General features: G+C 48.0%; 2 protein-coding genes across 2 annotated transcripts; both read left to right on the top strand.

Annotated features, from left to right (window-relative positions):
* Positions 1-2262, top strand: LOC126572779 (cytochrome P450 CYP12A2-like). Its single transcript, XM_050232412.1, has 8 exons — positions 1-269; positions 340-586; positions 664-780; positions 855-1011; positions 1096-1211; positions 1279-1432; positions 1528-1776; positions 1860-2262. Exons 1-8 carry the CDS (start codon positions 80-82, stop codon positions 2190-2192), a joined length of 1563 nt encoding a protein of 520 aa, XP_050088369.1. The 5' UTR covers positions 1-79; the 3' UTR covers positions 2193-2262.
* A 334-nt stretch (positions 2263-2596) lies between these two features.
* LOC126572781 (cytochrome P450 CYP12A2-like) lies at positions 2597-4909 on the top strand. Its single transcript, XM_050232413.1, has 8 exons — positions 2597-2965; positions 3054-3300; positions 3367-3483; positions 3554-3710; positions 3778-3893; positions 3983-4136; positions 4200-4448; positions 4511-4909. Exons 1-8 carry the CDS (start codon positions 2776-2778, stop codon positions 4841-4843), a joined length of 1563 nt encoding a protein of 520 aa, XP_050088370.1. The 5' UTR covers positions 2597-2775; the 3' UTR covers positions 4844-4909.
* Positions 4910-13320: the final 8411 nt, after the last annotated feature.

Genomic DNA, 13320 nt, shown 5'->3' with positions numbered 1-13320 from the left:
CGGTTGCGGTTCAGTTGGTTGAATATTGAGCAACAGATTCGCGGTAGTTTTCAACAGGTATCGCAGCGTAAGTGAAACGATGGCGTTGCGTTATGTTACTTCTCGGGTTGGCAGTGGTTCTTGGCGTTTTGTTTCGATCCATTCCAAGCGGTATCAAAGTGTGCAAGCGGCCCAGAGTGTCATTGATCAAGAATGGGAATCGGCGCGTCCCTATGAAAGTATTCCAGGTCCCTCGTTTATGGACCTTATGAAAGGCTTCCGACGAGAAGGTGCGAAAACTTAATTACAGTTAGGGTGTTGGTGGAATGAGAAGGCCTAACAAACTCTTCCATTTTTTAGAAAACAAATCAGATATGCCGGTTCTGGCATTGTTCAATCAATTCCGGAAAGACTACGGAGACCTTGTTCGCATGAAGGGTATTTTGGGAAAGCCAGATATTGTGCTCAGCTTCAATCCGCACGATTACGAGAAAGTGTTCCGCACTGAGGGCACGTGGCCAGTACGCCGTGGTCTGGATACGTTCACCTACTATCGGCAGAAGGTGCGACCGGATGTTTTTGGAGAATCTGGAGGATTGGCAAATGAGTGAGATGCTGCTACCGATGGTGGACGTTCCAGCAACTGTCTATTCAACTATGTGGAACTTTCCATGTCGTTTTCAGACAAGGAGAAAAATGGCAACAGATGCGCACGATTACCAATCCGGTCATGATGAATCCCAAAACGGTAGCCCTTTACGTCGATCAAGTTGATGCGATCGCTCATGAGTTTTTGGCTGTGTGAGTAAAACGGTTTCGCTGTCTGTGTGCCCAGCATTGTGAGATGAGAGTCGTAATTGTTGTTCCTATCGTAGTGTGGATGGGTTGCGCGACGCGAAGAACGAGCTGCCGGCTGATTTCGACCAGTGGTTGAATCGATGGGCACTGGAGACGATGGGATTGTTGGCGCTAGATACGCGGTTCGGTGTGTTGAGGTCAAATCAATCAGCAGAGGCCCAGACCATCATCTCGGTAATGTGAATGGCAATGTGGACTCGAGAGAGACAAACAGAGAGAGGAAGTAAGATTGCTATGAAAACTTTAATTGGATTTCAGCTGGTTCGTGATATCTTTGAACTGACATTCTGCCTAGACATTGAGCCTTCGATCTGGAAGTACTATAAAACATCGACATTCCACCGGCTGATGAAGGTGTTTGATGACCTGACAAAGTATAAACAATAGCATGAAACGTACCTATAGAAGAGGGATATTCATGTTCCTTTTTTCTAATTACAGCTTGATCATGGTAAAGATCGATGAAGCTGTGGTGCGTATCGAGAAAAATCCCAAAACCGAAGGCAATTTAAGTGTGCTGGAGAAGTTGCTCAAGGTTAACAAGAACGCTGCCTTGGTTATGTCTTTTGATATGATAATGGCCGGCATAGATACGGTAATAAGTGGCACTGAACATTTCGCCATGCTGTCTATGGTTTATGCTACCAATTGTACACAGTCATTGTCCTCTGGCATGTTTATGTCCCCCAGACCTCATCCACAACGGTTGGAGTGTTGTACTGCCTGGCAAAAAATCCCGAAAAACAGGCGAAACTGCGAGAGGAGCTGCGTGCAATAATGCCGAACAAGAATTCACCACTGACGACGGAAAACATGCGCAACCTACCGTACCTGAGGGCCTGCATCAAGGAGGGTTTGCGAATGTACTCACCGGTTGCCGGAAACTTCCGCGCCACCGGACGAGACATTGTGCTGCAAGGATATCGTATCCCGAAAGGGGTTTGTTTGAAACCATGAACGCGATGTAAATGTCCTGTTTGGTTCATTTTGAGCAAATTTCGTTCTCTGGGTTGCTTTCGCAGACCGACATATCGATGGTAACCCCGGCACTGCAGCGCGAAAACCGATATTTCCACGAAGCGGAACAGTATCTTCCTGAACGTTGGCTCAGCGATCGTCCGGAGGGAATAGCGAGCGCCAAGGACACAAATCCGTTCATTTTCCTGCCCTTTGGATTCGGTGCTAGAAGCTGCGTTGGGAAGCGGCTGGCCATGATGGAAGTCGAGATCGTTATTTCGCGGTTTGTGAGAAATTACGAGATTCGCTGGAATTATGCTGACATGAAAATGAAGTCCAACCTCATTAACATCCCGTCAAGTCCATTGCAGTTTGAGCTGAAGGATGTAGCCATGTAAGAGGATGTGAACGGTGAACGATTCAATCGTTCAGTTTGATGAAAATATAAAACGAAGATTACCAAAAACACCCAATTGTGAATTACATTATATAAAATAGTTTAATCGGCGTTTCTTTAATTTTTTACATCTTATAGTAAATTCAAAAAAAAAGTTTAATCGGTGATGTTTCGTATTATGCTTGTTAAAAGGATATTTGTAAAGATTTTGCAAAAGAAATGGAAACATTTTTGGCATTCTTCAACCATCATAAATCCATTAAATATGCTTACTCATGCACTACGTAGCAATGCATTCATTCGAAAACAGCAAAATCTGCAAGCAAACCGATCAAACATAATCAAATTCAATTGTACGCCTCTTCAGACACTGACGACGCAATCATCTTTTATTTATAGTCGCGCGAAAGTGATTCACACTTGTGCGTTGTTTGAGATAACGCAATCAGCGCTGTACGATAAGAGCGTGCAGCTGTTCGCCGGTTTTTGGAAAGAGCACGCAGCTACATACAGAGGGGCAAATCGGAGGCGTTTCAGTGTACGACAGACCGCGGTACGCAAAGCGGGCGTTTTTAACCGAAAAGATGGCTTTCCGTTCTAGTACGAGATTGTATTACGCCAGGACGCTTCAAGTAAACACCATTGGCTTCCGGAGGAATCTGAGCGCAACGACAACGAGCGATGCGATCGATCCGGAATGGCAAACGGCGAAGCCGTTCAAGAGCATACCGAGTCCATCGTTGCTGGAGATGGTCAAGGGATTCATGAAAGGAGGTACGTACGATCTGATCAACGTGTGTGGTTACCGGAGGAACTCGTCATCATCCTCCCACTGTTTATCATACCTTTCTATCGATGATAGGTCGCTATGAAGGGGTTCCGATGGCCGATTTTCATCGATTATTGCGTGAAGATTATGGAAATTTAATCCGTATTCGGGGCCTGCTCGGCAAACCGGACGTGGTGTTAAGCTTTGAGCCGCAGGATTTCGAAAAAGTGTTTCGCACCGAAGGACCCTGGCCTGTGCGCCGTGGTATGGACACGTTCACCTACTATCGGACGAAAGTTCGGCCGGAAATATTTGGAGAATCGGGTGGACTAGCGAATGAGTAAGGTTTCTTTGTGCTGGAAGTGGCTTGTTTTGTGCCTTCTATAGTCGCAACTCGTCGTTGCAGGCAGGGAGAAAAATGGCAAAAGATGCGCACGATAACCAATCCAGTGATTATGCAACCGAAAACCGTTGGACTGTACGTTGATCAAGTTGATGCCGTAGCACGGGAGTTCATGGAGATGTAAGTAAGAAATTATGGGCACATGCGAATTGTATTGTTTAACATTCGGACACGATCGTCCTGTTTACAGTGTTGGTACTTTGCGCGATGCAAAGAACGAGCTACCGGCTGATTTCGACCAGTGGTTAAACCGATGGGCACTGGAGACCGTGGGTGTGTTGGCGTTGGATACCCGGTTTGGCGTGCTGAATTCCGCCGAATCAGAACAAGCTAAACGAATCATCAAGGTTTGTAATGAGTCGTATTCGAAATGAAGAGGAGTGTAATTAAACAATTTCAATGAATATCCCACAGCTGGTTCGTGAAAGTTTGGATTTATCGTACCGCTTGGATATTGAGCCTTCCATTTGGAAGATTTACAAAACTCCTACCTTCAAGAAACTGATGAATGTCCTTGATGAACTGACCAAGTAAGGGTGTCCGAGCATTAACACTATCCGAGCGATCAATGTTATAATTTACTTACCAAATGTGCTTTAATTCTTCTTACTGGCATCAGCATCATTAAAGCTAAAGTCGATGATGCTCTGGAGAGGATCGATCAAAACCCTACGGACGCCAGCAATCAAAGCATTTTGCAAAAGTTGTTGAAAGTCAACAAGAATGTTGCGGTTGTTATGTCCCTCGACATTATTGGCGCCGGTGTAGATACTGTGAGCAGACCTTCGCTGTCTAAAATGGGTTGCTTGATAACCTACAGATAATCTCTCCTTCAGACATCGTCCAGTACAGTTGGAGTGCTCTATTCCCTGGCCAAGAATCCGGAGAAACAGGCAAGGCTACGGGAGGAACTGCGTGCAATCCTACCACGCAAGGATTCCCCGCTAACGACGGAAAACATGCGCAACCTACCGTACCTGAGGGCTTGCATCAAGGAGGGTTTACGGTTGTACCAACCGACGGTTGGGAACTCGCGCGGAACCGGTCGAGACATTGTGCTGCAAGGATATCGCATCCCCAAAGGCGTAAGTAGTTCAAGGGAAGGTTGGTAGTACATCTTTCTTTATGCATTCCCTGTTGTCCTCAGACGGATGTAGCGATGCTGACCTCGGTGCTACAACGGGATAACACATACTTCGACCAAGCTAGCGAGTATCTTCCGGAGCGCTGGCTCCATGAACGCGTAGACGGTGTCAAGAGTGCCAAGGACACAAATCCGTTCATCTTTCTGCCCTTTGGCTTCGGTGCTAGGAGCTGCGTCGGAAAGCGGCTCGCCATGATGGAGATGGAGATCATTATTGCACGGTTTGTGCGGAACTATGAGCTGCGCTGGAATTACGAGGAGTTAAAGTTTAAGACCAATCTTATCAACACTCCCTCCAATCCACTTCAGTTTCAGTTGGAGAATGTTGAATCGTAGGTGTTTAGACAGCGCATTACATACGGTATCAAACGGAAATAAATTTTAATTCGAAAAAAAGCTCAATCCAGATCATATTACTCACAGGCTCACAAATGTTCCACGCAGGTGTTCGGACAGTGATTTGCGGAAACTTATACGTCAGACGCTTCGCTTCTTATCATCAACAATCGCTGAGCAGCATTATCACCACCTCGTAATGATAAGCCAGCGCCAATAATTGCGCACGTACGTTAATCAGTTACTGACCAGGACAACAGCTTTCAGCTCAAGCCACCAACCAAGTCAAATGTGAAATGCAAAACCGTCCGGAATTACGATGGAGAAAAAAAAACCAAACAAACTATTCACTTCACGCCTAGTCCCCCGGTGTTGAGCGTGCAGATCGTTCGAGTGGAACGACGAAACACCCATGAAAACACCTTCCCATGTCGCTAGCTCCAGTGCGGTGGTCCAGGTCCGTGGCGAGATGTTATTTATCTAGAAAAGTGATTGCAAAGTTGATAACATAATTTACGGCTTCTGTGTCCGCACTGCACATGAATGCAAATACGCGGCAGCAGCATACAGCCCATTGCGAGTGGAGACGCCACGAGTCCGAGCTTGTGTGCGCTCACGCGCGATATCTTATCGCAGTCCGCCCATCCCTCCTCGCCATCGGCCCCCGTTGCCAAGTCACCAGCATTTTAGTGCCCCTGGTTTCGCTTAGCCCCGAATGGTGAGTAATTACAGAACAAATTCATTTAAATTGTGCATAATTTCTCAATTATTAAACATTTCATTGGTGGTGGTCGCATGGAAATGAGCCTCTTGGCCCGCAACCCGCAGACATTGTAGCCCGGCAGACACACTGGCCCGCTGGCGCGCCTCAGGCCGCAGGTTGGGAAGCAAGTGCAGCTCGGGCAGAAAATTTATGAAGTAAACTGCATTGGCGTGCAGGTTGGTTGGCCGGTGAGCTCACTGGCGGACTGGTTTGAAGTAGCCATTTTTGTTTTTGTTGCGAAAACTAAAGTGCAACAACCCAGTCCTGCCAGGTTGGGGTTGTGCCATGGCGTGATCGTGCCATGAACGTTTGCCGACGTCGTCAACACATTAGCATGCAAATGAGCTGCTGCTGCTGCTGCTGAGCTGAGTCCAACGCCAGTAAAGGTGTGTATTGAGCTTTTCTGTCCGCTAGACCGCTTGCTGGTGATTAATTTTTGGTCCACAGTGACCTCTTGTGAGCAGTTTGGAGTTTAACGGCATGAAAGAGGGACCTCAGCGTGCAGATGCATAAGCTTTTATGCTGATTCTGATTTGCTGCACGTTTGGAGTAAGCGGAGGCCACCTCATTGTGGCTCTCTAAAGGTAAACGTCATCATCAGTCGGTTCACATCACGATGTGACGATTAGCTGTGGGGCCGCAGACGCGGCATGCGCCATCCGCCATCAGCCTAATGTTCATTATTTTCACAATTTCATTAGCATCATTAATGAGACATGGGGCCACCAAGGATCGTTCGTGCGGTCAATTCGTTTCGTCTTGGGCGTTATGCATGGATTAAAGGGCCGACCACGTGAGCGCGGCCATTGCGGTGGCACATCCACATAATGGCCGCACGAGTCCTGTGACTCCTTGGGATTCGCTCCACACGCGCGCTTGGTGCTCATTAAAAGCAAACATTCGAAGCGCCACCGATGATCCGATGGACACTGGAGGTTGGCCGGTGAGTGTGACGTGTGCGTGCGAAATGAAATCCACCGGCGGTCATAATGATGCACATCATTCACTGCACCACCACCCCTACCGTTGGGCGGGGATGTCCCATAAAGCACTCCTCCCTCACTCCGCGTTGCCCGTGGCGCAAAGAGCGCATTGTTAGCGTAATGTGTAACGCGTTGCTCGAGGTTTAATGGCTCGTTAGGGACGCAGACGAAGGCTGAAGGCAGAACGGGCTGCCATTTACGGTGAGCGCACATCGCGAGCGCGCGCGCGCGCGCGAGATAAAGTGAAATAAATCGAGCATTAAAACATACCGCAACATACCTTACGACCCACAACGGGGTGGAATGGGGGACCGTTCCCATCCCGTATGATCAATCAATTTGCTTCAATGCTCGTTCGCATTATGGTTCCTTTTTCGTGTGGATGTTACGACGGTGTGCGAGCGATCATTGCCAATTATTGCTCTTCGATCGAGCGTCTAGCTCATTAGGCGATTATTTGAAGGTATTTCTGGTCGTTGGCCGCTGGCCGCTGGCCGCTGGTGGTGATGAAAATTGGTCGTTTCATTATGAGCAATGAATCACCACCGGGGCTCCAGGGTCCAGGCACGAACGGTGTCCTGGCCCGATGGTTGTTGGAGTCCTAATTGAGAGACAGTAAGATAAATCACGCACCGTGCGTTCTATCCCGAAACCCAGCCTGCCTGGATGGTCATTGTTTCTTGGGGCTCCATTAAACTCGGACTCGGTATCTATGTTTGGGGCGAAGAGTGTTTATGGTGATCACGCAGTCGTTCCTCGTATCACACTACGCGATGCTTCATTTATCATTTACCACCGGACAGATAGAATGACTAAAAGTAGGAGAGAAGAAAAAAACACAAAAAAAAACAATTATATTCCCCCACGTCTCGTCTCCCTAAAAACTCCCAAAAAAAAGTACCACGCTCCACGCCGCGATGGTTTCCAAAATATAATTCTCCATTTCTGTTTTCGTTCGGCTTTGATTGGAAACGATCCTCAGGTGCGTCCCCATCATCATCATCATCATCGCGCCCCCCGGGGATCGTACAGCCTTCCTCCATTCGTTTGCTCTCTGTTCTGCTTCTTCTCCTTAGTCTCTCTCTCTCTCTGTTTCTCTCTTATTCCTTCATCCTCTGCGCTTCCTGACATTCTTTCTCCTCCCATTTCCGACGACTGCTGCCAGAGACCCGGGCTGAAAAACATGTTAAGTGTAACTAACTCATTATGTGAAGCAATCTGCTGCTGCCCCCGTGCCCCCACGGACCTTGCCGAGGAGAAATCAAGTTTTTATGGGTTTCTGCGCGCTGCTTCATCTTCTTCTTCTGCTTCATTTGTCGCCCATTTCTCATTCTCTTCTATCTGGTTCGTTCCGGGGGGTGGCCACTCGGGCTTTTATCCCCACGCTCCGAAAGGCGATGGCGGACAGACCTGGGGCCCCAAGCTTCCCCCTCGGCGATGCGTTCCACCGCCAGGCGATCTCCGCGAGGAGCGAGCGAGCGTGCGCGCGCCAGCGATCCTCGATCCACGATCGGTGCTCCTAAGTCCCCCTTCTCTATACATAGATAATCAAAGTTCCGTGACGTTCGAGAGAGAGAGAGAGAGAGAGAGAGAGAGAGAGAGAGAGAGAGGCTGAAAGAGAGAGAGAGTTTGGTGGGCTTTGATCCCGAAAACGAATAACATAACCTTTCGACGGCAGCGAGGCTAACATAAACATATCCTCCGAAAATGATGCTCAAGATCCAGGAGAAGAGGCCAGCGAATGCCTGCGGTGCAGCGAGAATGGCCAAGGGGTCCCCCTCCCGGGGGGGGGGGGGGGGGAGCGAGTTAATTTGGAAACTTTAAATTATCTCATTATGGGATGAGTTTCAGTAATTCTTTGAAACGCGTTCCCCTTCCTTTCAGCCCGTTTCCAGCGAGGCATTCGGGGGAGAGGATGTCAGCATCATGCTGGAGCTGCTGCCGCCATTGCACTGGGGAGGAGTTTTTGATTTGGAGATCCTTTTTTTGTTTCGTCGGCCGTAGCTCTCTTTTTTCTCGTTGTCTCGTGTCGTCGTCGCTTAGACGAATTCTGTAGGCAAATGAGAAGATGTGAGGGCTAATTCACTTTGGCACGGCATCGGACGGATCGTTGCGCGCAGTTTCGAGCCACAAATTGACACATTACAGCAAATGTGGCTAAGGAATGGAAGGGGATCGAAGGGGTAGTTAATCGTCAAATTTGCGATTCATTTAACACGGGAAGGTCGACCGATCGGGACCTTTTTCTGAGTGATCAGTGAGGTGGCTAATGGAGTATTCACTGTTCGTGAGTTGCGATTCGATTCGAGTCACCATAATCGAATGTATTTGCTGCGAAAAAAGATGGCAGCATCCTTCGATGGCCTTCGATCACTACGTCGCTGCGATGTGACTCATTTGGTGATAATGTGAAGGACTTTCTCACTCCAATGGCCATATCAAAACTTCGCTGGAATGCGAAACATGAAACGATCGATCGATGTACCACCACGGAGGCAACTGACTGTCGAGGCAGCAATTTGATATCACGAACAACGGCAGGCACACTGGCTGGCACACTTGCTGGGCTGAATTCAATCGGTAGCTGGCCGGCTCGAATTGCGTTAATTTAAAATTCAAACTCCGCGCCCTCTACGCGAAATCTACGGACCGGGCTTCCGTGTTCCGTGGCACCGAGAGACACACAGAGAGGGAGAAAATAAAGGCAATGATTAACAATCATGTTGACGGTACGATCAGCGACCATCATCAGCGTGATCAGCGAAAGGTGCTCGGTGAAACCTCGCCAAAGCACCTGAAACCCAAAACCTGGCCACAGATTGGGACTGGGGAAAAAGGAATATATTCCCTGTAGTCGTTGGCAATGCAGCCGTGCTTTTAGATTGGAGGGAGGAAGGCATGATCATCTTCATCATCATGATGAACGGGCAAACGGGAAAAATAAAAAACAAAAAAACCAAAACTCGCACGAATGGAGATCGTGGAGCGATCGCCGGGAAGATCGTGATAAATGATTCGTCTCTCTGGGGCTTACGGACGGAATGGGCCGTGGAATGGCCGCTCGCTGGCTGGCTGGCTGGCTGACTTGCTGGTTGGCTGAATTATCAAAAATAACACATTAGTTCCCGTTTTTATTTCAATTTAGCTGCTGGCCTCATCAGCAACAGCAGCAACAACAGCCAGCATCATCATCATCGCCATCGCCATCGCCATCGTGTGTGCTGTGCTTCGAGAGATATAAATATTTCATGGATTATGGAGATTTAAAACGCTTTTCAAACGAAACCGAACGCTTGGTGTCGTGTTGTGGCCAGTTCTTCTGCTCCTTCGAGCCCCCTTTTTTTTCTTGATCCTTAGATTGAGAAGCGTTCGCTCAGGTTCGAGGGCACAACATAAGACGTCGCGTAGCCAATGATGATTGTCCGGACGGGCAATCGAGCAATCGGGCAAATCTTTGGGCTGGAAGTGAAACAGAAGAAGGCAGAAGGCCGGGCACGGTACGCGGCCCACAAAACTGCCACCGAATTGGCCCCGAAAAAGGCTGCCAGTTCCGCTCATCGCGGAATGGCCAGCGGATGGAACGCGGAACGCGAAACAAAACAATAAAACTGAAAACCCACCTGTACCCCTTTCGCCTTCCCCTCCCCCGTAACCGGCTGTCACGAATGGCATTGGCGGCCATTTTTATTCTTTAGCGTCCGCGCGTCGATCGTCGGAGGCAGAACGGGTTTCTTCATTTTTTTTTGTATTCGGGAGCACAAGCAGCGAAGCTCTAGGCACCCGAGAACTCGAGTGAGAATTGAGGAATATGTTTATTTATGTTTCTGTTCCCCCCCACACGGGAGGTGGGTGGTGCACGGAAGGCACGGATGGAGAATGGAGGATTCACGAAGGAATTCAACGAAGGAATCGTCGCGCTGTTGGTCGGTTTTTGGACGACATAATTTTTAATGTCGATATTTTTGCGTTCTGCTCGCCGGAAACGAACACGTTTTCATACTTTATGTTTGGTTGTTTTGCGGTCCCAAGTCGTCCCTCCCGTTTGGCTGGTAGTGGTGTCCTTGTCCTCGGGCGGTTGTTTCTGCCCCACTCTGTCCCTTGCGCCCCTGAGGTTTATGTTTTTGAGAATATTTTTGTTTTATTCATTTTTTCCTCCGTTTTAACCGCGCGACCTTTCGCGGCCTCGCGGTAGTTCTATTGAGCATTCAGCATAGATTGCATTTTTCTGTTTTCGTTTTCCTCGGCTTTTTTTGTTTGGTTTTTGAATAAATTGAAACCGAAAGCGGTGCAGCAGTAGGGAGGTGAGCGTCTCTTTTTTTTTTGTTACTTTTATTGCACCAAACAGCGGAAAGGGGTTACTTTTTTATGACACTTAATCACCCCGGACACGAAGCCCCCGACGAGCTATTCCATCAAAGCAAAGCTCCATCGGAATCATCGCTCTTGATTGAAATCCCAATTTCGTCTCACGCTCTGTGTGTCTGTTGGTAGGTCATAAATTTTACGATGCCGCACAAGAATTAGAACACGCCGAGCATAAATCTAGCCTCCGGACTGTTTGGTTGGCGTTTTTTTCGCTCCAAATATCTCCACTGCTTGCTGCTGCTGCTGCTGGAGTGATGAATTCGAGCGAAAGCATAACGTGGCCAAGCTGGAGCGGCGTGTTTTGTTATTTTTTTATTATTATTGAACCATCCATTGGCGGCGACAGCGAAGAAAGACCACCCAGAGTAGAGCAGTGCGAGGACAAAGACACAGACCGCGTCCTAATGGAGAGCGCGGTGGCCGCGTGATGACACCGCGGCATCATAACTCATAAATGAGGCGAAGGCATCAATCCCGAGGTCTCATCCGTGTCCCATCGACAAACCAGTCGGCGACAAGGGCGGCAATGAAAACGAAATGTGAAATTAACATGTTCCGACATTCCGGCGGCCTAGGACTCTGGCTTTTGATCGTACTGTGCTGTGCCAATTGGTAATAAAATTAGGAAATGTCACGGAGACCGCGAACCAACCGAGCCATAAAATGATTCTCGGAGCGGGGGGATTGTAATTAGAACTTTTATTGACTTGAGTCTTGGGCGGTTTGCTTCTCTTCAGCACGCCATCGAGGACAACAATTAACTTTCAAGACGAGTCAAAGTGAATGTAAACGAAACAGCCGCACTCAGTTCTCTAATTAATATCAAATCATCGATGAGTACTTGTGACGAACACTTGTCGATTGCAATGTGCTTCTGGCGATCGGGAATGTCTTCATCCTTCGACCAAGTACATAGCCTGCAAAATGACAACATTCATCATTCTATCGTTGCGCAATTAGTCATCGGATCGTAAAGTTCGTGATCGTGACAGCAGAAGTGATTGTCACCTTTTCCGAAAACCATAAACTGTCATGCCATGGTGGACGTATTGCCTTTTTCTGTCTCCTTTTCTCTTTCTCTCTTTCTCGACAACCCCGAAAGCAGGATGATAGCCCCCGGGGGGGTTCCGTAATTGATCGAAGTCCCGCTGGCTAATCGAAAGGATTACGAACGATTTCCCTCGTTTTTCATCCGGATCTCTTTCGGGCCGCCGGTGGTCAGCGATCGAGCGACACAGACAAATTGAAATCGAATCGATATCGGTTCTCTAATTACCTCATTTGACTGGAAGGGGCGGGTGGATGAGGGGAGAGAATAACATTTTCGGTTTTCCGTTTCGATCCTTCGCATTCCGATTCCGATTCCGATTCGGATTTGTGAAAGTCACTGCGGATCATTGCGTGGGCAAACCTCTCCTAGCAAACCTCAGCGTCGCGCGCCCGTGATCGCCGTGGTGATGGATCGTCGGTAATTTAATTGATTTATTAACGTCCACCAACACCACCCCAGTGCCATGTTAAACAGTGCTTAAAGCCTACGAAAAGGGCGTCCGATCTCGAAAGAACAATAATGAAACTCGATGGCGATGGCAATGGAGACTCTCGATCGCGATCAAAGCCCGCGGTTGGTGGTGGAAAATGGAAGGAAAGCAGAATCCTCTCTATACACACAGCTCGATGCAATTACGTTGTTAGTCGACGGGAGGGATAATTTATAAAAACAACTACATCATTTCTTAATTTCAGTTCAGATGTTTCTGTCCGCGTTGATCGCGATCACGAGGCTACGCGATTGGCTTCACAGATCGAATCCCCCCACCAGCGTTTCGTTCACTCTGCTCGGCCGAGGATCACGATGATCATGGTACGATGATTGTAAGGCAAATGGGAGGCCAGTTTGGTCCCAGTGTTCCGTGCTCCATTCTGTGATCCTTTACGAGAGGTAGACCATCGGGTGTTTGTGATTAATGGTTACGAAATTATATGTTAGCTTTAAGCCCGCGAGACGCACCATTTTCGGTTGCATTCTAAGCGAATCGAGGGATCGGTTTGATCTAGAAGAAGAGATAAAGAAGAGATGTTGTGTACCGCTGGCATATGCTTCACCTGTTTGGCAGAGCCATTTTGAAATTAGAACTCCGGCTTGAGCTGATCCAGTAGAAATTGTTGATTGAAATGTTTTTGTTATGCTTTAGAAGCTCCGTTCCCTGATGATCCAAGTTTTACTGCAACATAAAAGGAAATCCCTTTTTGAATATAACGTAATTGGGCGAAGCACTTAAAATAGTTTGCGATGAAGTTCAAATTTTTGCCCGAGATTTTCTTTATTTAACTTTGAAATGCTTTAAGCTTTAAGCAGCTCAATC

The sequence above is a fragment of the Anopheles aquasalis genome, chromosome 2 (genome assembly GCF_943734665.1).
Source record: "Anopheles aquasalis chromosome 2, idAnoAquaMG_Q_19, whole genome shotgun sequence".
NCBI lineage: Eukaryota > Metazoa > Arthropoda > Insecta > Diptera > Culicidae > Anopheles > Anopheles aquasalis.
The sequence above is the reverse complement of the archived record's forward strand: the minus strand, read 5'-3'. Positions and strand labels throughout refer to the sequence as shown.